The sequence below is a fragment of the Hipposideros armiger genome, unplaced genomic scaffold (assembly GCF_001890085.2).
Source record: "Hipposideros armiger isolate ML-2016 unplaced genomic scaffold, ASM189008v1 scaffold_1055, whole genome shotgun sequence".
Lineage (NCBI taxonomy): Eukaryota > Metazoa > Chordata > Mammalia > Chiroptera > Hipposideridae > Hipposideros > Hipposideros armiger.
In genome coordinates this window covers 434,986-455,740 of record NW_017732405.1, presented here as the reverse complement: position 1 = coordinate 455,740, position 20,755 = coordinate 434,986, and the positions used below count along the sequence as shown (strand labels likewise).

Here is a 20,755-nt window from a genome sequence, read left to right as displayed (position 1 = left end):
CAACCAGCAGGATGCAGAAAATGCTTTCCAAGAGTTCACTGAATCCCAAAGCATGGATTTTTATGCTACAGGAATAAACAAACTTATTTCTTGTTGGCAAAAATGTGTTGTTAATGGTTCCTATTTTGATTAATAAAGATATGTTTGAGCCTAGTTTTAATGATTTAAAATTCATGATCCAAAACCGCAATTATTTTTGCACCAACCTAATACAAATTCCAGTTGTAGAATACCAAATTTTAAAACTGCTCTACGGAATCAGCATCTGGTAATGGACCCATGATGCTCATCACTGGGGGAAAAAAAAAAATCCCAGGTAATCATGGACACTGGTTTGAAACACCTGTATTTCTGGAGAGAGATTGAATCAATATTATGTGCCCCATAACTGAAGATATTACATTATAAGCCCTGTGTCTCTGTGCAAACAAGGCTCACGGATCAACCAACTAAAAAAGTATTACATACACTGTGATCAGGTCTGCAGTGGGAATTCAGAAAAAATGAGAAACATTTAGGCTGGCACAGTCAAGGAATGCTTTATGAATATGAATGCACTGCAAACAGCTTATGCAGCAGAGACTAACAGCTTCTAGATAAAGGAAGCATCGCACAATCCAAAGTTCAGATGCAGAGAATAAATATTACATGTCTGAAAACATTGAGAAATGTTTAAATGGAGCTGACCATGAGTTTTGGGGAAAAGGGGGAAACAGCTGAACAGGCTACATGGGCTTACACCGTGGAGGTCCCTGAAGGAGAGGGGACATCCTTGTTGCGGATACTCATGGCTGCCACCAACCCTCGGCTGCACTGAGGACACCCTTGGCCTGTCTGGGTCGGGGGGACTCCCCCAGGTGCCCACCTCTCTCCACCTGAGAGCTTTCTTGGGCAGCAAGTGCACACTTGGTCTGTGGACAGGGACAATGGACGTTGTGGGGACAGTGTGCCCAGAGCAAGGCTCAGGGAGGTGGGAGCTGGAGGGTGAGTGCACTCCTGGTGCTTCAGAGGCCCCGGCGGCACCCGCCTCCCGCAGCCGCCGCCACATGTCACACAACCTGCGATGCACCACTCATCCCGCCCCATCTCACTTCTCTGGCCCCACACCCTGTGGGGGTCACACCCAATCAATTCCAGCTCTCAGGTAAGTACTCAAGGTCTGCTTTCCAGGGAACATAAATCAGTGTCACATAGCAGGTGAGAAGGAGGGTCTATGTGGCCAAAAGGGTGGTGAGCACTGTAGGTGGGTGGCACCATTTAGGGAACCCTACAAAGGGTTAGTCTTGGATCTGTGTGGCAATTTGGGAAATTCAGGGGTGAAACAGCATGGGCTTTGTTTTAAGGGGGAGTCGAGAAGGGAAGGCTTTAGAAAGATATTTTCCATGGCCGGCTGAGTGGCACGTTGATGAACAGTGGGCTTGGGATGCCAGCTCTGAGCAGCAGGGACAGGTTCGGATCCCACATGAGGGCCAGTGACACTGCACCCTCTACAGCTAAGATGGTGAACAACAGCTCGACCTGGAGCTGGGCTGCTATGAGTCACTGGCGACGGCATAGGGCTGCCTAACCTACCGTGAGTGGCTGGCAGCCGGCGTGAGCAGTCAAGAGCCGCCATGAGCGGCTGTCCAATGGCTGTTGAGTGACTGCCTCACTCAGGAAGAGCACGAGAATACCAACCTGGGCTAGTGAAGCTACGTCCTCTATTAGACTGAAGAACAAAAGGACAGCAACTTGTCTGTTCCCCTTTCCCGATTTCCCAACGCTGCTCCCCTCCCTGAATTCCCCAATAAAATCTTTAAAAAAAAAGATATTTTCCAAAGGGCAAAAACCTAATAGTAAGAAAGAATGGTAGAAAGAGACCATTCAATGTGCTCCATGGCATCTAACGTATAGGAAAAGCACAACAGAACCTAATGTTAAAAGTGGGGAAAAGGGCAAACTGTCTGGGAGGAACGTGACTCCGTTTTCTTTTTTTAATTGGGGAATTGGGGGAAGGGGAACAGACAAGTTGCTGTCCTTTTGTTCTTCAGTCTAGTTGTGAAGGACGTTGCTTCACTGGCCCAAGTTGGGACCATCATTGCACTCCTCCCGGGAGAGGCAGATCAGTTGCCGGCTTCTGGACGGCAACTCACTGCAACTGCTGGCCGCTCACGCTGGCTGCTGGCTACACATGGTAGCCCATGGCAACCCACTGCAGCAGGGGCTGCAGCCTCCTACTCCACCGGTGACTAACGGCAGCCCAGCTCCAGGTTGAGCTGTTGTTCAGCATCTTAGCTGTAGAGGGCAGTGTCACTGGTCCTCATATGTGGGATCCGAACCGGGACCCTCTAGCGTCCCAAGCCAGGTCTTAACCAACGTGCCACTCGGCCGGCCCTCCGTTTTCTGATATAATGAGACTGAACCCAGTGGGCTTCACAGTGTGCTTCTCTGGGATCACACACCCAAAATGAGGGAAAAACTCAAAATTATTGAATGTACAAGCAGAGGTGTCTTTGCCCAGAGGAGAAGGGAGGAGAAAAGGAGATTAAACACAGCAGGGGCACAGCCCCATAGGGGACAAATGGGGGACAGCATGCCCAGACAAGCTGGGAACATTTTACTTCCAGCTACATGCAAGAAGCGACATGGAACTGTGATTTACGTGAGCAACTCATGTCAACGGTTTAGAGACTCTGAAAGGCACTCTCCACAGCACGTTTCAAAGGAGCCAACACTGGGCAGCCAAGACTGCACCCCCGCCCTGTCCCCACAGCCTGCTTCTCATGCACTCACCCAGGGAGCCTGAACTGGGCGGCGCTCCACCTCCTGTCCACGGCTCTTGTCCTTGCTCCAACTTGAAGATGACGTCCGGTTTCATCACTTCATACCCTGTTCGAGGGAAACCACACATGCTTGGCCCTGCATGCGTGGGCTTTAGGGCCCCTGAAGAATGGGCAAGGTCTGGCATCAGAGCTGACCCAGCTGTCCCCATCTGTGCATCAAGTAAGTAATTCTGTGAGATGGTGACAGTCTCCCTGGTGGCTCAGAGGTCTAAGCATCTTTGACTTCTGTAATTCCAGTGCCAAACCATCCAACACTTCAGAGGCTCTGCACTCAAACCCAGAGTCCTTCATTTACTAGCCATCAGTCCTCGGGAACGTTACTTAACCTCCTTGTTAGAAAACAAAGGAGAGTAATTATACCTGCCACACAGGATTAGCCCATGACTATGAACGGAATGTGGCATCCAGGAAGTTACGTGTTGGAGGTGCCACCACCCCACTGGCACCAACACTCTAAAAGCGAGGTGCTGGGCACAGGTGAGGCCCCTGGGCTGCGTTCTTACCCAGCGACAGCAGGCTGCTGTAGTTCTCCAACATGACGTCCTTGTACAAGTCCTTCTGACAGGCGTCTAGCAGCTGCCACTCCTTCTGGGTGAAGTCAACGGATAAATCTTCAAATGACACTGACTCCTGTGAGAGCACAATCCCAGTGAGTCTGCAGCAGTCTGTCAGGGCGTGGGGCCGCACAGACCACGAGCTGGAGCGCCTGCTCTCATCCCAGCGAGTAGCGCATGCCACCACGTCGCTGCCTCTGTAGCGTTCTGTGGGATGAAAGGCCACACGCACCCTTCTACCCTCCGTGCACACAGTACAAAGGAACCGGACCACCAACAAAATATTTACTAGACCTCAAATTTGGCACAAGAAGAAGTGGTAGCAAAATAAAGATACAACAATATCCTAAAAAACTGCTTAGTCTTGTAGAGGCTACACACACGTACAGCTATAAATAAAATAGGCTGTTAAAGTAGCTACAACAGAACGGGGGGAGGGCAGCGTGGATCACAGCAGGGACAGCCTCACTCTCCTTAGTATCACGTTAGGCTCTGTGCAAGAGGCAAAGCCTGAGATGAGCTTCAGGAAAGTAGTGTTTTCCACAAAAAAAGGGGGTGCAAAAGCATTCTGGGAGACGGCAGCTCTGATATGGGCTTCAAAACTGCAAGGATAGAGGAAATACACAGTTCAGTCAGACAGATCTCAAGTGCGGGTAATAACGGGGACTAGCCAGGAAAGATTTCACAGGGCGGGAGTGATATCAGCAAATTTAGGTTTTAAAAGGTTTCTGGATTTTAGATCAAGATGGATTTCTGTCCCAAAATCTCCTGGGATGACAAGAAAACACACTCTTTTAAAAATTCAGAATACCACTGGAAAATAAGAAAGCTGACCCTAAACAGCACACCACACACTGAGAGACAGCGAACCTGAAGACAGTCAGCAGAAAGTATTCATATTGGGCAACTGAGAGACTTAAAAATGGACAAAGCTCAGGACACTGTGGACAACACCAAATGCACGTCAGACGTCAGAGGAGTCCCAGAAAGAGACCAGAAAGCACGGTGGGAAAAAAGGTTTCTAGAAACTTCGGCCTGAATGCTCCCCAAATATGGTGAAAGCACAAGCCTACAGATTCAAAAAGCCCAGTGACCTCTAATTGGGTGAACATAAAGAAATGACCAAGAACATCATAATAAAACTGTTACAGAATAAAGGCAAAGAAAAAAGTCACATCACTAACAGGGAACAGTGATACAAACGACTGCAAATTTCTTATTAAGAAGCACACAAGCCAGAGGAAACAGAACATTTTTTTAAATGCTGAAAGGAAAGACCTGTTAACCCAGAATTTTGTAGCCAGCTTACATATGCATCACAAAAAACTGTGAAATAAAGACATTTGCTAATGAGGGAAATGAAGAGAATTCAAGGGCAGCATATGTGCTCCAAAGCATTAAGTGGAAGAGCTTCAGATGGAAATGATACCAGAAGGCAACTTAGACAATAGAGAAGAAAGAAGAAAAACGGCAAATATTTGCACAAATATACTTCTTCTACACTATTCTTCTTCATACTTTAAAGAACGTTTGATGGTTAAAAGCAAAAATCGTATCATTTTTTTATGGAGTTTTCAATATGTGTGTGTGACATATAAGACAGCTGTAATGTAAAGGAGAGAGGGTGAAGGGACCAAAATAGGGAAAGGTTCTACATTCCTACTCAAGGGGCAAAACTACATTTAAAACTTTTGAACTTCAAGCAACATGATTAAAAAATGAAATGACAAGCCACAGACTAGAAAAAATTATTGACAAATCATAGTTCTGATAAAGAACTTGACCCAGAACTTAAAAATAAAAACCTCTTAGAACTCAATAATACAAAGACAAGCAACCCAATTAAAAAAGACAGAATAATTAAATACGTTTTATCAAAGAAGACATAGGGATGGCTAATAAGTACATGAACTGATGACCAACATAATTATTAGGGCAATGCAAATTAAAACCACAGTGATATACCACTTCACATTCATCAGAATAACTATAATCAAAAGAGACACACAAAAAGAGTTTAGAATTCTCATAGCAAAAAAAAAAAAAGAGACACACAATAACAAGTGGTGGAAAGGATGTGAAGAAACTGGAACTTCATACTGGTAGGACTATAAACCAGTTAAGGTGCTACGAACTGCAGCAGTTTGTTAAAAGTTAAATATAATTTCAGCATACAACCCAGCAACGGCTCTTAGGTATGCACTCACGAGAAATGAAAAGTCCATACAAAAACTTGTACGTGACTACTCACAACACCATTACTTATAACCACCAAAAGGTATAAATAACCCTAATGTGCATCAGGTGATGAATGGATAAACAAGAAGTCGTGTGTCCACAGGATGGACCGATCTCTGATACATGCTACAACATGAGTGGACCTCATAAACATTATGCTAATCAAAGGAAGCTTTCTGACACCAGCATCACCTTGGAAACAAGGCCCAAAAGGATACTGCAAGGAAAAGCAAAACTAACTTACACATGAACGCTGATGGGAGAATCCTAAACTACACTGAACAACAAATAATGAAGAAAATATGTTAAGACTAAGTTGGGGTTTATCCCTAAAATTTAAGGTTGTTTTACCATTATTTGAAAAAAAATCAATGACATTCACTACCTTAATAGATTAAGAAAAAATATAGAACCACCTCAATAGACGCAAATAAAGCATATCTGAAAATGGAAGAATCCACATCAGAAGAACTGCAAAAGAATAGTAACATCTAACAGAGTTTTAAAAAGAATGTTTAAAATTTTCAAAAATAAGGAGATTTCATAAGAAATAATATAAAAGTATGAAAATGAATGAGCATATGAACAAAAGAACAAGATTAATGCACCAAAAATTGAAAAACAATTGTCATTAATTTGTCATAAAAAGTCTTGGCAAAATAGGAATTCAGTAGAATTTCTTTTTATGAAAAAAATATTGCTGATATTTTTGTGAACATAGAAAAATCTTATCAAATCAAAAGAAAAGTTATTAGAACTAATAAGTGCGCTTAAGGAGATCCTAGATACAAAGTCAATATGCACAAATCTATATCTTCCATGTTTTGGCAAGAAAAATGTTTTAAATTAATAAATTTCAAGATACTATTTACTCTAGAAATGGATAATTGCAGGTCTGGGGCAAAAAATTACAAACTGAGCCCTGATATATCTGGCCAAGCTAGAAAGCAGTGTTCTAGTTAATAAATAAAGAAGAAATGGCTGAAGTAGGATGTTATCCTTTTGCAACCCCTCGTGAAATGGCCAACCTGGCAATGACCATCTAGAAAGCACGACAGAGCACCGTTCAGGCATCGTGCACCTCCTGTTAAGTGCATCCCGCAACCTGAAGCATTCATGCCAAAACTCAGACTTGAATCTGATCAAGCCTCTCAATCAGATCTGCCTAGCTGTGATGGAAATATTCTTTATCTGTGCCATCTAGGTCACGGCTGTCCAGTGTACGGCTGCAGAGCACTTGAACTGAGCTAGTGTGCCTGAGGGACTTATTTAAATTTAAGCAGTCAGGACGCAGCCAGTGGCTTCCGGATGGGACAGCACAGTTCTAAATCTACCAGTACATAGGGGACACAGGTGACAGAACCCATTAACACACTCTGGGGTGCAAACAGCAAATCCAGACATAGGAAACGCTACAGAATGAATGACTGGCTCCTTCAACAAAGAATACGGCTGAAAGTGTAAGAAGAGACAATAGGTTTAGAGATGTGGGAGACAGACCAATGAACTGCACCGTATGAACGTTACTTGGATTCCGACTCAAACAAACTGCAAACGGTTTATGAATTGTAAGACAACTGGGAATTTAGACACTGACTGGATTTGGTGACTGAGACACTACCTTAATTAAAGAGGAGGATGTAACTGCAATGATCTCACAAACCAATGTCAGGTGAGAGAAGCAATACAAAGTGAAAGAACACAAAGGAGTGTCCGCGACAGAACACAGAATCAGCGGCACTGTTCAGGGTGAACCCTTCGAAGTAAAGCCATAAAGCAAGGAAATGGGTCCTGAGGTCAAGGGGAGAAGTATGGGAGAAGGCGCCTGTGGGTGTCTTTTGTCAGGCGGGAGAAGCTGTGACCGGACAGGGAGCCTGAAGGGCTTCGTCTGGGCTGGGAAAGTTGCTTCCCGACCTGCATGGTAGTTTCATAGGTATTTAATTGATAATTCATTAAGCTGTACTTTTACCTTTTATGTACTTTCTGCATGTGATTCTGCTTCACAATTAAATATGTAGGTAAATAAAAGAAATCATTATGGCCACTAAGTTCTGCTGTGGCATTTTCCTGTTGGGTCCACTCTGAGGAAAACCAGGAAAAATGGCCATAAGACCTACATATTTATTATAACGTTTCTCTTGAGGATATTACTCATTATGTCATTTATTTGAAGACTTCATCAAGGAGTGACCAAGAAATATTTACTTTCTATGAAGACTCAATTTGTTTTTTCCTTTGGATAATCCAACTCATATTACAACTGCCAAAAACTTGAGAACTAAGTTTGCAGCTCAAATTCAATGATTATGTAGGACACTGTGGCTTATAAAACTTCAGACCTTAAGGATGTCTTGGTTCTAATTAACACTGCTGCAATTCTGTCGCAATCTGGGTCTACTCTTCTGAAGCTATTTTTCCCTGATTCCTTATCTATTTATATTTTTCTTTTTCACTGCAAGGCTTACACACTTCTTCCAATCTCCTAGAAAAATAATGAGTAAACAATTAACTCACCTGTAACATGGTCATTTTCTGTTCACTGTGGGAGAAGATTAGCGAGTCTGAGAGCTTTCTATCCTGTGTCTCTTCCGCTACTTCCTGAAGCTCTGCTGAGGTCGTGGCGAGGTCTTTGCAGAGACCAGGTCCTGGTTACAGGGACTCCTTTCTTATCTCACACACAATCTGTGGGCTTAGGGACAAATGCTTCAATTGTAATATTTATACTCACCAAAAATCTTTTCCTCTCTTGCTAGGAACTAGGAATTCATGACCACCTGAGGCCAGAGCGTGTCATCTATATAACAGACAGGGCTATTGGGGACAGAAAAAGGATATAGTGCAAAAGAAGAGCAGAAGTCTACTTCTACAAACAGAAAGAAATAACAGAAGTAAGTAATTCTGAGATCTGGTCAATGTTTACTGTGAGCAGTAAAGTGTAAGTCGATTTAACAGGTGCTGTGAAGTACAAGACAACTTATTTTAAGTGGACGGAATTTTGGCAAGGTTATGTGATTTGTGTTAAAACAGAGTTGAGTTTCATTCAACCTTTTCCCTTTACTGACTATGTGACTTTGGGCACAAATAAACTTCATTTTCTGATCCTTAGTTTCCTATTAAACTCTTCTTTAACCTTCATAATTAATGTCTACTAGTTCTATCAATTTCTGAAGAAAGTATGTTAAAATCTCCCGATAGTTACGGATTGGTCAGTTTTCCTTGTAAATAACGATGTTTGGATTTTGTATATGAAGCTATGTTGTTTGATTCATAGAGGTTATGTATTTCTGGAGGACGACTATTTTCTCATTCCATGATGACACTCCATAACCCCCCATAATGCTCCTTTCTTGCCCTCTAAGCCTCCATTTCTTTACTTGCTAAACAACGAGGATAAAGTGGACCACTGGGTGACTTTCATGGTGGGATTCCTAGTAATGAGATATTAGAAAGAAAGTGACCAGTTGCTTGTAATAACAATAGCTAATATTTGAGTGCTGTCTAAACATAAGGCAAAATACTAAGTACTTTATCATTTAACCCTCACAGATGACCCAATAAGGCATTTAACATAATCTCCATTTTACAGAATGAAAAATGAGATTTAGTGTGATTTTGAGTGCGCTTGTGATCGACAGCTATTAAGTAGCAGAATTGGAATGTTATTTCTCTTTCTTGCTATGTTCAAGGCATTTACTACCAAAATCATAATGTCATTTGTGTGTATTTATGCACTCATCCCCACCCCCAGTATCTTGGAGTTAGCTCTTATTTCCAAAAAAACACAAACAAAAAACAGCCTGCCCTCCCCGGTATTGTTAAAAAGCAGCACTTAAAAAAATCAAGCTCTCCCCTTTCATGCCTTTCTGTGATTCAAACGTCAGTGCCAACTCAGAAACACATGTTGAGCTTTCTCACAGTTACACAAGAAGTCATTCCTTGATATCTTAAATTGTGAAAATATATGCATCTTAGAGCAGGAGGGGGCACACATAAGTACTAAACAAATATCAGCCACAGCTATTACCACAAAAGTAAAATATGACAGCGAAATTTAGAAACAGAGACCAACTATTATCTATGGTATCACCACACCATTCTTAAGATATGGTGAAAATTACCGGGATATTTTTAACCGAAATATAAGTATATGGCACATTTAAAAACTGTTTTTGTTTTTTCACACTATGGAAAGAACATCTTTCCAGTTCAATAAACATAGCTCTATAATATCAACAGCTTTCTTATATAAAACAATAAAAAGATAGAAAATAAAATCTACTAATAGAAAAAAATTCATAAAATATACAGGAATATACTTGACAAGAATATGTAAGATCCATATAAAACAAACTGAAAATACCAATGGGGACTAGAAAAAAAGATTTCGTACATGTACAATTTAATCTTGTTCTGGAATAGGAAGACTTGATATAGTAAAGATAATTTAACCCAAAATGATTTATATCTTTAGTCAACTCCAATCATAATTTCAAAAAGTTTTCCTTCAACAAGCAGTTATAAAGTTTATCTGGAAGAAAAAAGTTCAGGAAGAGCTCAGACGCTTTTGGAAATACAAAATAATGAGTGTAAAAGGTCCAGCAAACTACTTCCAGATGAATTAGAATTTAAAATAATAGAAACCACAGTAATGCATGAAGAAAACAAAGGTGAACATTTGGGTAATGTGGCAGAAATTTTCCCTACACATGATGGAAAAGCAAAAGCCATATGTATTTTTTAAAACAGTCAATAAATTCAACCATTAAAAAAATGTAAAAACCTGTGTGGTTAAAAAATCAATTATAAATTTTTTAATGAAAAAGACACACACATACACACACACACCCCAAATTGGGAAAATACACCCAAAATAATATGTCATTTCCTTTGCATTCTGCTTTCACTTCATCTCATTTTATGTAATATATTCTGGCATTGTGATCACTAAAACTACATTTATCATTCAAACCATTTCCTTAAGCACATAGCCAAACGCACAATATGATTTTAAAATTCCCTCTGTGGTTTTGTCAAAGACTTCTTGGTGATGTTTACTTGGGTTTCAGTAAGAACTTACAAAGAGTTCTTATGAGAACTTCTTAAAGAGAACTAATAAAGAGAGACTACGTCAACAGGAAGTAGATTTATTGCAGAGAATATAAAGAATTGAGAATTTCAGGAGAACAGGGAGTGATAAGCCACCAGTATGGGAGTTTTAAAATATTTCTGATATTTGTTACTGAGCACAATGCAGATTCAACCTTATTTTAGTTTTAAAAATGTTTCTGACAGTCTAGAGAGGTGCTTCTAGTGTTACGAGTTACAAATGGTTCATTCTGAAAACCACAACAAAAGTCCATTTATATTTTTTAACAATAAAAATTGTTTTTCAAAGTTGGCCCTTGAGGGAGAAGTTACCCCTGAACTCTTTCTTACACTGGGCGCTCACATGTCACCTCATCCACAAAAGCCCAAGCCCTTCACTGTAGGATCTGGCCCACTTTAACCCGATTGGTATTTTCTTACCTTGGCAGTTTCGTGCATGGCACTGCAGCGCTCCCTGCAACAGCCCTCACATTTATCTTCGGAAGTAAGGGGCAGCCTTCATCACCATCCCCTTGTTCCACTCAGCATCACGTTCTAGAGGAATTTCAGGGGAAAGGCAGAGAGTAATAAACATGGCATTTAAACTTACTACGTGTCAGGGGTTCTATACCCCATATGGTCTTTTCAAATGCATTTGGCACATTGGTCTAGCCACTTGCCCAGCATCGATGGCACACCTAGGAAGTGGCAGATCTGAGCCCCTGGTCCCATGCCTGTGACCCCAAAGCCTGTGAACACAGGCAAAGGGCTCCAGAGTCCCCGTTTATATTCCCAGGACAGGAACAATACAGTTCCTGATCCGGGAAAGATGACACTAAGACAGACTAAGGATAAAAAGAGAAAGGTAAGTTCTGACGTGCCAGTTGAAAATTACCCCAGGAAAATTTAAACTCCCCACTTTGGACAAAATATTCCAAGTTGCAGAAAACGTTCATGATCTATTATAACGGTTTTAAGCAGCATATGCAGCATATTCCCAATTTTGTTTTTCTAGAGGGAATATAAATAAGATGTACTAAAAACATATATACATTCGCTAAAAAAAAAAGTACCAAAATGTTAGCAGTGACTATCTTCTTGTGATGGGATAATGATTTTTATTACAATCTGTTTTTCAAGATGCTCCAAATTGACTAGTGAACATATTTTAAATTTATAATAGAAAAACATATTATTTATTAATGTTAATCCTTAAACCAGGAAAACAACAGTTTCAGTCTAGCATTACATGGGAAACACAAAGTAAACAAATAATTAAAATAAATAAATAAAATGAAGTATGTTTTGATGACAGCAAAAGACATTAAGCTGGGGGGGGGGGGATGGAGATAATTTCTTTCCACTCCCTCATTTTCAGATGCAAAACGTGAGGTCCAGAAATCAAGAGAGATCCGCTCAAAGAGGCAGAGGAGGGTCAAAATGAGAGATAAGGACTTCAGACCCATGTTGTCCCTGTCACACCAGCTACTGTCAAAAGTTGTTTTTTTGCGGGGGGGAGGGGGGTTCGTTTGCTTGCTTGTTTTGTTATTTAGGAGAGAAGCCCTTCAAAACACTCTATTGCTAAAAGTAGCGCTGGGTTGGGTGAAGTCAGGCTGGAAGCCGGATAACAGGCCTAGCAACCAGGTCGCCCTCGCCCCCGACTGACTGTACCTGGTTCTGCGCAGATACACTATGAACGCTTTCTGTTCAGCCATCGGGTCCCAGGCCTTCAACCCGACCTGACCTGGGCTGGCAGCCGAAGACATCCAGGTGAGCCACTCGCGGAAGGCACCGCCTTTTAATAATCGACCTGAAAAAAACGTCCAACGGGTACGAGCCCGGGGGCCAATGAGCGACGCCTCAGGACAAAGGCCCGGGGCTTCCGGAGCCGGCACGCAGACCCGCCCCCCGCAGCATTGCCCCCGCCGGCCTCCGGCCTTCTGCCGCTCGGAGTCCCGTCGGGACCCAGCAGCGCCCCCAGACGCCCCAAACCACCAGCGAACAGTGCGCCCGAGCTCCTGCGCCCTGACCCCAGGCTCCCTGACTCACCCCACTCTCGGGCCAAGGCCCCATCGGTGCCCGCCGCACCGCAGCCCCGCGACCCCCAGACTTCCCCTCCCGTCTAAGCGCTGATGGCCACAGGCCTCGAAGCCCGCAGCCCAATACGACCCCCAAAGTCCTCCCCCACGGGCTCCCCTCAGGCCCCAACCCCCGGCCGTATTTCAACCCCAGCCCCTGAACCCGCAAAACCGCCGACACGGACCCCCAGGCCTCCGGCCTCGGGTGCTCAGGACCCGGAACCACGTGACCGACCGCCGACCCCCAGAATCGCCACCGCCACGCCCACGGCCAGCACAACGCCCCGGGCCGCGGGCCTCGCTGCGATCCTTGCGGATCCGCTGCACCCCGACACGGCCAGGACTGGGGGAGCGGGGGGTGTCTATAGACACACGCACACTCGCCTCTCGCGTGGCGGCGAAGGACAAAGACAACCCGCGCAACCCGAAAGCGTCGGTAGCCGTGCGAGTGCGCGTGCGCGAGAGGAAGGCCCTTCCTAACTACATTTCCCAGAAGACTGTGCGGCTCGTCGGCGTCCCGGCCTCCTACAGACGCTGGTTGCCTAGAGACGCGGAGACGGCCGTCAGCCCTGGATTGAGTTTCGTGAGTGCAGTTTTGGGAGAAACATAAAGGATTAGTGTTTTAAAAGATTAGGGATCCAAATCCAAAAGTAGCCTTAAGAAAAAGACAGTTGGCTTAAGAATTCAGTTGAGAAAAACGAAAAATATTTTTTAATACATTTATGGAAAGCAAAGAATCCACGGGAAAATGTAAAGCTGATCCATAATTCAAGTGGTGTGGGGGAAAGTTATCATCAACAAGTAACTATACTTATAAAAAAGAGAAAGAAGGGTAAGATAAAAAAAAAAGAGAGAACCACAGACACACAGGAAATTGAATGAGAATTCTGTGTTACATTCAAAATTCTTTATGACACAAATAGATGTATCAAATTTGATCCAAGAAACAAGAAAACCTAATCATGGGTAAAAATGAAGACAAGAAATTCTCTGCCGAAAAGCATCAATCACTGAGTTCCCATTGAACTCTTTCAAATATCCAGCGATCAGAGAATTCTTATATTTAAATAGTTCCAGAGGAATTAGAAGGAACTTTATTAAATAGCATAGACACCAAAATCGACAAATTATGATTTGAAAAGGAAGTTTAGACAGAACTTGATTGTGAGTATCCATGCAAATACTGAGAAATTATTAACAGAGAGAAGCTGCAGTTCCTTATAAAAATATACTGTAACCAAGTGGATTCTATTCTGGAAGCACAGGAATATGGTAATTCATGAATATTACCATATCAACATGTCAAAAGAAAAAAATTAAAAATATAATCACCTCAATAAGATGAAAAGATTTAAAAGTACATTATACATTTTTTAAAAATAACAAATTAGAATGTGTTTGCTACTTTAACATGATAAAAATATAGACTTTAACCATAAAGCCAATATGCTGCTTAATGGTGGAACATTAGAAGTTAGGAACAAGGTATGGATACCTAAGATAAATATTTTAAGGATTGGACTAATATTTGAAATTCAGAACATATGGGTAATGTGTTTCAGTGATCACTGATGAAGTATACACATTTCTACGCCATTTGTTGTTTATAAGCTGTCGGTTCTTTTTTGCCTATTTTCCTGTTGGGTTATCTTTCTCTACTAGATTCATGGATTTGAATGTATATTTACTAATCCTCAATATGCAATATGTTTTAATTTTTTCTATTCCTTGTATTTGAACTTTGTTTATAAAATTGTTGGTCACTTAGATTTTAGTTTTTCCTTTATGGTTTCCATTAGTGTCTTAAGAAATCTTTCTCCATCGTGATAAGATAAAATACTTCCTTATATTATCTTCTAAATTTTGACATTTACTTTTTTTTTAAGGTTTTATTGGGGAATTGGGGGAGGGGAACAGCGTTGGGGAATCGGGGAAGGAGAACAGACAAGTTGCTGTCCCTTTGTTGTTCAGTCTAGTTGTGGAGGACGTCGCTTCACTGGCCCATGTTGGTATTATCATTGCACTCTTCCCGGGTGAGGCAGCTCAGTCGCAGGCCATTGGTCAGCCGCTCACAGCGGCTACCAGCTACTGGCTGCTGGCCACACAAGTAGCTCATGGCAGCCCACTGCAGCCCCACTGCAGCCTACGCCATCACTGGCAACGCCGCAGCCCAGCTCCAGATCGAGGTGTTATTTACCATCTTAGCTGTAGAGGACAGTGTCGCTGGCCCTTGTGTGAGATCCAACCCGGGGCCCTGCTGCTCAGAGCTGGCATCCCAAGCCAACTGTTAAGCAAAGCGCCACTTGACAGGCCCAACATTTATATTTTAACCACCCTGGCGGTAATCCCGGTAATCCCGAGTGTGGCTCGGGGTTAAGTTTCACTGCCAGAAGTGGTAACCCCAAGTGTGCCTCGGGTGAATTTTCACTGCCAGAAGCGGTAACCCCGAGCCACACTCGGGATTACACTGCAGTGTCCCAGAGAAGTCCCTTACCTGCTCCCTGCGATCCTGCGGTGTCCTCCTGTGATCGCCGACGAGAACACCGGCCAATGACAAACTGCAGTGTTTTTTATTTGATTACCTTATTGAATAAAATTATATTATTTTTTATAATTATTATAATTTATGATTTTGTGTTTCAAACTTTATCATACCTGGGATGCCTACTAGACTCTTGTTTGGACAGATTTAAGTAATTCCTAAGAATTACAGGCCTACAATATAAAACAACAAATTTCCATGCAAAACAATGTACCCCTTTGGGTACAAAATTACTGACATAATCAGATCACCAGGGAGGTTAATCTGTCTGGAGTTTTGTGTAGTCATGTAGTGTGAGATACTGATCTAATTTCATTTCCACATGGGAAGCCAATATCTTAATCGCAAGTGTTTTAGTTTGCTAAAACTGCCATAACAAAATACCACAGACTGGGTGGGTTAAACAACAAAATTTTTGTCATAATCCTGGAGACTGGAAGTAGGTCAAGATGTTGCCAGGTTTGGTTTCTTCTGAGGACTCTCTCCTTGGCTTGTAGGTAGCTGTCTTCTCCTTGTGTTCTCACATGGTTGTCCTCCTGTTTGTGCCCTAGTCTCCTCTTATTTTGGATTGGGGCTATCCATATGACCTTATTTTACCTTACCTCTTTTTTTAAAATATTTTATTGGGGAATTGGGGAAGGGGGACAGCCAAGTTGTTGTCCTTCAATCTTCGTTGTGGAGGACGCAGCTAGTTCAGCTCCAAGTTCAGTCGCCATCTGGCCACCTGTTGGCAGCTTGCGGCCACTTAGCTCAAGGTGCAGTGTTCAATCTTAGTTGCGGGTGGGCGTAGCCCACCATCCCATAGGGGAGTTGAACCAGCAACCTTGTTGTTAGGAGCATGTGCTCTCACCAGCTGAGCCATCCTGCCACCTGTTGGCAGCTCAGCTTGGGCGCAGCTCACTGGCTTATGTGGGAATTGAACCGGTGAATCTGTTGCTCAGAGCTTGTGCTCAATCAACTGAGCCACTCGGCCAGCCCCTTATTTACCTCTTTAAAGTCACCATCTCCAAATACAGTCACATCCTGATGTGCTGGGGGGTGGGGGGTTAGAACTGCAACATATGGGTTTGGAGGGGAGACACAATTCAACCCATAACACCGAGTATCAAATAGCCCATTCTTTCTTCAATATTTGTAAATTAATTTCTTTTGTATCTGAAGTTCCTATGTGTTCAAAGGTCCCTTTAGGGAATGTCTTTTCTGTTTCATCACCCTATTAGTCTACTGCTATGTGAATACTACATTGTTTTATTATTCCAGCATTAAAAAAACTTCTTGTATTTAAAAGGGGAAATTCCTATAATTGTAGTGCTTGTAATTATTTTGTTGGATAGTTTGAGATCTGTAAACTGTCATGTAAATGTTAAAATCTGTCACATTTCAAAAAAGTCTTATTGTTTTGATTGCAATTATATTAAATTTATATTTTGTAAGTTAATATTTTTATTATACTTGCTCTACTCCTCCATCAATATCTCTTAATTTTCTTCTCAAATTTTATGAATTTTAATAGCATTTTATCATTTTATTCATAAATTCTGTTTATGTTTTAAAAGATTTATTCCTAGATCTGATTTTAAATTCAACATTGTATAATATATTCATAAATAGTGTATCATTCCTGTTGATATGATGAACATGAGTTCTTTCCTCGAGTATATATTCTTATTGACTATTGTACTATGGACTGTTCATGTACCTCCAAAATTCATATCAAAATCCTAACCCCCCAGTATGGCTCTATTTCCCTAACCTTAAGAAAATTTAGGTTAAATGCAGTCATAAGGCTGGGGCTCTGGTCCCATAGGATTACTGTCCTCATGAGAAGAGACACCAGGGAGGCTCCCTCTCTCCAGGCAACACCCCAAGGGAAGGCCATGAGGACATGGTGAAAAGGGGTCAGGAGACTTTTCTAGACCAATGCATGTTTACATAAAGGATTAGTGAGTATTTGAGGCAGATAACTTTTTAAATTTAGCAATCCAAATTCATGTTTTAATTCTGCCACCTCAACCCTACAGCTGTAAGCAATTATTTTGGTGATGTCACAGAGACTTGCTGGATTTAATACTCTGCCTTGGGATGAGATTTCGGGGCTTCAGGTCTGTCACTGTCGAAGAACTGATAAGACCAGAAGTAGCCATCTCATCTCCTGTCCCAGATTTCCTCACATGTGTGACCTTTTTCTCAGTCATTCCTCAGTGTTCCCAGAATCTTATCATCAGGGGCCACAAGGTTCTTGGTGTACACAAATAACACCATTTCATACAACGGGCAAGAAACGTTCCATCTTATAAATAATCTCATTTTCTTGTTTCAGGAAAAATACCTTAACCACATACCCCACTTTTCTGTAACAGTCTGTCATCTACACACTACTCCAGAGCCACAATTTGTCAATTAAAGCCCTGAGGTTACAAGAAACTCATTCTCCTTAACTTTTGCAGAAAAAGACATTTTTATTGAAAAGATATGAGGAAGCACACATAAGGCCAGAAACCCAGGTTCGAAAAGGGACAGTACCCAGTCATTCTGGGAAATCAATACAGCCGAAGTAACTGATGGCCTCATTAGCGTTCTGGGACAAGAATATACGAGTTCCCACACCTCCCTTCTGGTTCGTGTGAGACTGAATTAGAGACTCCACATCCTGGAAAAGAGGCTACCATTACCCAACAATGGGCATACTGTTCACCTGTGGCTAGCAGAAGGGACACCCTAAAAGACACTACCACAGGATCCACACACAGAGGGCAGGTATTTCTCCAGAGAAAACTAGGGTGCTCTTATCGATCAATGGGAAGACACTGAACTAAAACAGACTCGGCATTCACTAGCGCGCAGCCCTGTAACAACTGCCAGCCCCACTCATGTGGACTCCTGAATAAGAAAACTCATTGGAAGCGATAACTGTATCCTTTCATTTATCAAGAGCCAAATTATTTGAGTTATATTGCTAAGAAAGAGACAATACTGATATTTAGCATTTAATATGGAGAATATTGGGGGATGCTGTCCCACATACTATCAAATATATGTATAACAAGTTACATTAAAAAATACCAAAAGTTTTAAAAATGCTATTCAGTGTTGTTCATGAAAGTCACACTGAGTATCTGTTAACCTTCAGAATGCGTTCCCGGCTGTTTTCCTGACCATTACTTTATTTACATATTAAAATAAAAACCTTTACAACCCACCACGAAAAAGTCCGCCATTTATAATTGAGATTTTCTTCACTCTAACACACAGCTTCGAAGCTGGAATGCAACTCTGCACGTAATACATTTTCTATGGGAAAATGCTTCCCAATTCATTAAATTTATAGTGTTTTCCCTATGAATTCTCCGCATTAAACCTTCATAATGATGCCACCATCTCTGCTACAGTCAATTCCTTCCACTATTCTCATCATGAAGGATTTGTCAATGTCCTTTTTTGTAAAAGCTTTTGCATGTGCATTCCAGGTGACTGACTTCTTTGATGTGTGTTTTTAGGACTTCCTGCTTATCTGTCCTGTCTATAGTGGCATCTGAAGTCTCCCCACGGACCAAGTTCTGTTAGAATGCCTCTGACATTGCTTCATTCTCATTCCTCACTTGTGAGTTTTCCGATGTATGCGGAGTCCTGAATTCCAACAGAAGGATTTCCCACACTCAGAGCATTTCCATGGTTTCTCTCCTGTATGAACTCTTTGGTGCTCACTGAGAGATGACTTCTGGGTGAAGGCTTTTCCACACTCACTGCATTTGAAAGGTTTCTCTCCGGAATGAGTTTTCTGGTGTATCTGAAGCGAGGCCTTCCTAGGATAGGCTTTCTCACACTCACTGCACTCATAGGGCTTCTCTGTTGAGTGAGTTCTCTGATGTATGATGAGCTGTGACTTCCCACAAAAGGCTCTGTCACAGAAACTACACTCATAGGGTCTCTCTCCTGTGTGCGTCCTCCTGTGTATAACGAGGTAGGACTTGCTGCTGAAAGCCTTCCCACACTCACTGCACCCATAGGGTTTCTCTCCTGCATGAGCTCTCAGATGTGCAGTGAGCTGCTCCTTCCTGCCGAAGGCCTTCCCACATTCACTGCACTGGTAAGGATTGTTGCCTGTGTGAATCCCCTGGTGGACAGCGAGCTGTGTCTTCATATTGAAGGCTTTCCCACAGTCACTGCATTGATAGGGCTTCTCTCCTGTGTGCATCCGGATGTGAACGAGCAGGTAGGACTTGCTCCTAAAGGCTTTTCCACATTCGTTGCATTTATGGGGTTTCACGCCTGTGTGAGTTCTCTGGTGGACAACGAATGGCGACTTCAAACTAAAGGCTTTCCCACATTCATTGCACTCGTAGGGTTTCACTCCTGTGTGACTTCTCTGGTGTAGAATAAGCTGTGACTTCCAGCTGTAGGCCTTCCCACATTCACTGCAACCGTAAGGTTTCCCTCCTGTGTGAATTTCCTGATGGACAATGAGCTGTGACCTGAAAGAGAACACTTTCCCACACTCACTACACGAGTAGGGCTTTTCTCCGGTGTGAACTCTCTGGTGAGCATTAAGGTTTGACTTGGCACTGAAGGCTCGTTCACATTTAGTGCATTCATAAGGTCTCTCCCCTGTATGAATTCTGAGATGTACGATGAGCTGTGATTTGCAACGAAAAGCTTTGCCACATTCACCACACACACAGTTTTTTTCTATACTGTGAGCTCTTTGATGCTTAAGAAAATATGATTGTTCATATCCATGAAACCTGTCAGGATTCTTTCTTAGATAGCTTCTGGTTAAGCCTGACTTTTGTGTCAAACTTCTTCTGTGAATGTTATACTTCAGGAGTCTCTGTCTTGAAGAAACATGGGTTTTGCTCAGATGAAGTTTTCCAAGCGTATTACAAGCATAGTTTCTCTCAACACTTTCAAGCTCCTCTTGATTTTTCCAGTACCATTCTTTCCAACCTTCTAGAAAAAAAAACCAAAACATATTTTTAAAATCATAACATGAACCTGATATGGAACTAAAGAGCTTTAGGGCTGCTGTGTAATGAGTCTCTTCCTCTTAGTAACAGGCCTGACGCTGGTTCAGACAAACACTACAGGTGCGTGTGTGCACACACCCGAGCATGGGACAGGTGCAGGGACCTAAATCAAACCAAAGCAAGGACGCTGTGGAAGTGGGCAGCGCATCGGCAGTGATCCAAATGGTTTTTAAAGCAGTCAGCCCACTCTTAGGGGCCATGGCAATTGTTTTATGTCTGAATTTTATTACTGCAGGAGTTCACTCAAAGAGTGAGTTCACAACGTACGGTACCACAAGGGCATGACATGTAGGCACAATGAGACATTAAAAATGAGACTGGGGGCCAGCAGAGTGGCGCATTGGTTAAGAGCTGGCTTGGGACACCAGAGGGCCCCAGTTCGGATCCCACATATGAGGGCCAGTGACACTGC

The 20,755-nt window shown here is 42.4% G+C and overlaps 1 protein-coding gene across 4 annotated transcripts in view; it reads right to left on the bottom strand.

The window, feature by feature from the left end:
* LOC109376146 (zinc finger protein 26) overlaps window positions 1–20,755 on the bottom strand; it is a 38,791-nt gene that overhangs the window by 9,647 nt on the left and 8,389 nt on the right. For 2 of the 4 annotated variants that reach the window (XM_019631924.1, XM_019631925.1), the window contains one exon: window positions 18,294–20,266. In XM_019631924.1, the coding sequence (XP_019487469.1) occupies window positions 18,915–20,266 (1,352 nt within the window). In that variant the 3' untranslated portion in view covers window positions 18,294–18,914. The other 2 variants (XM_019631922.1, XR_002122700.1) reach the window with 2 other exon arrangements.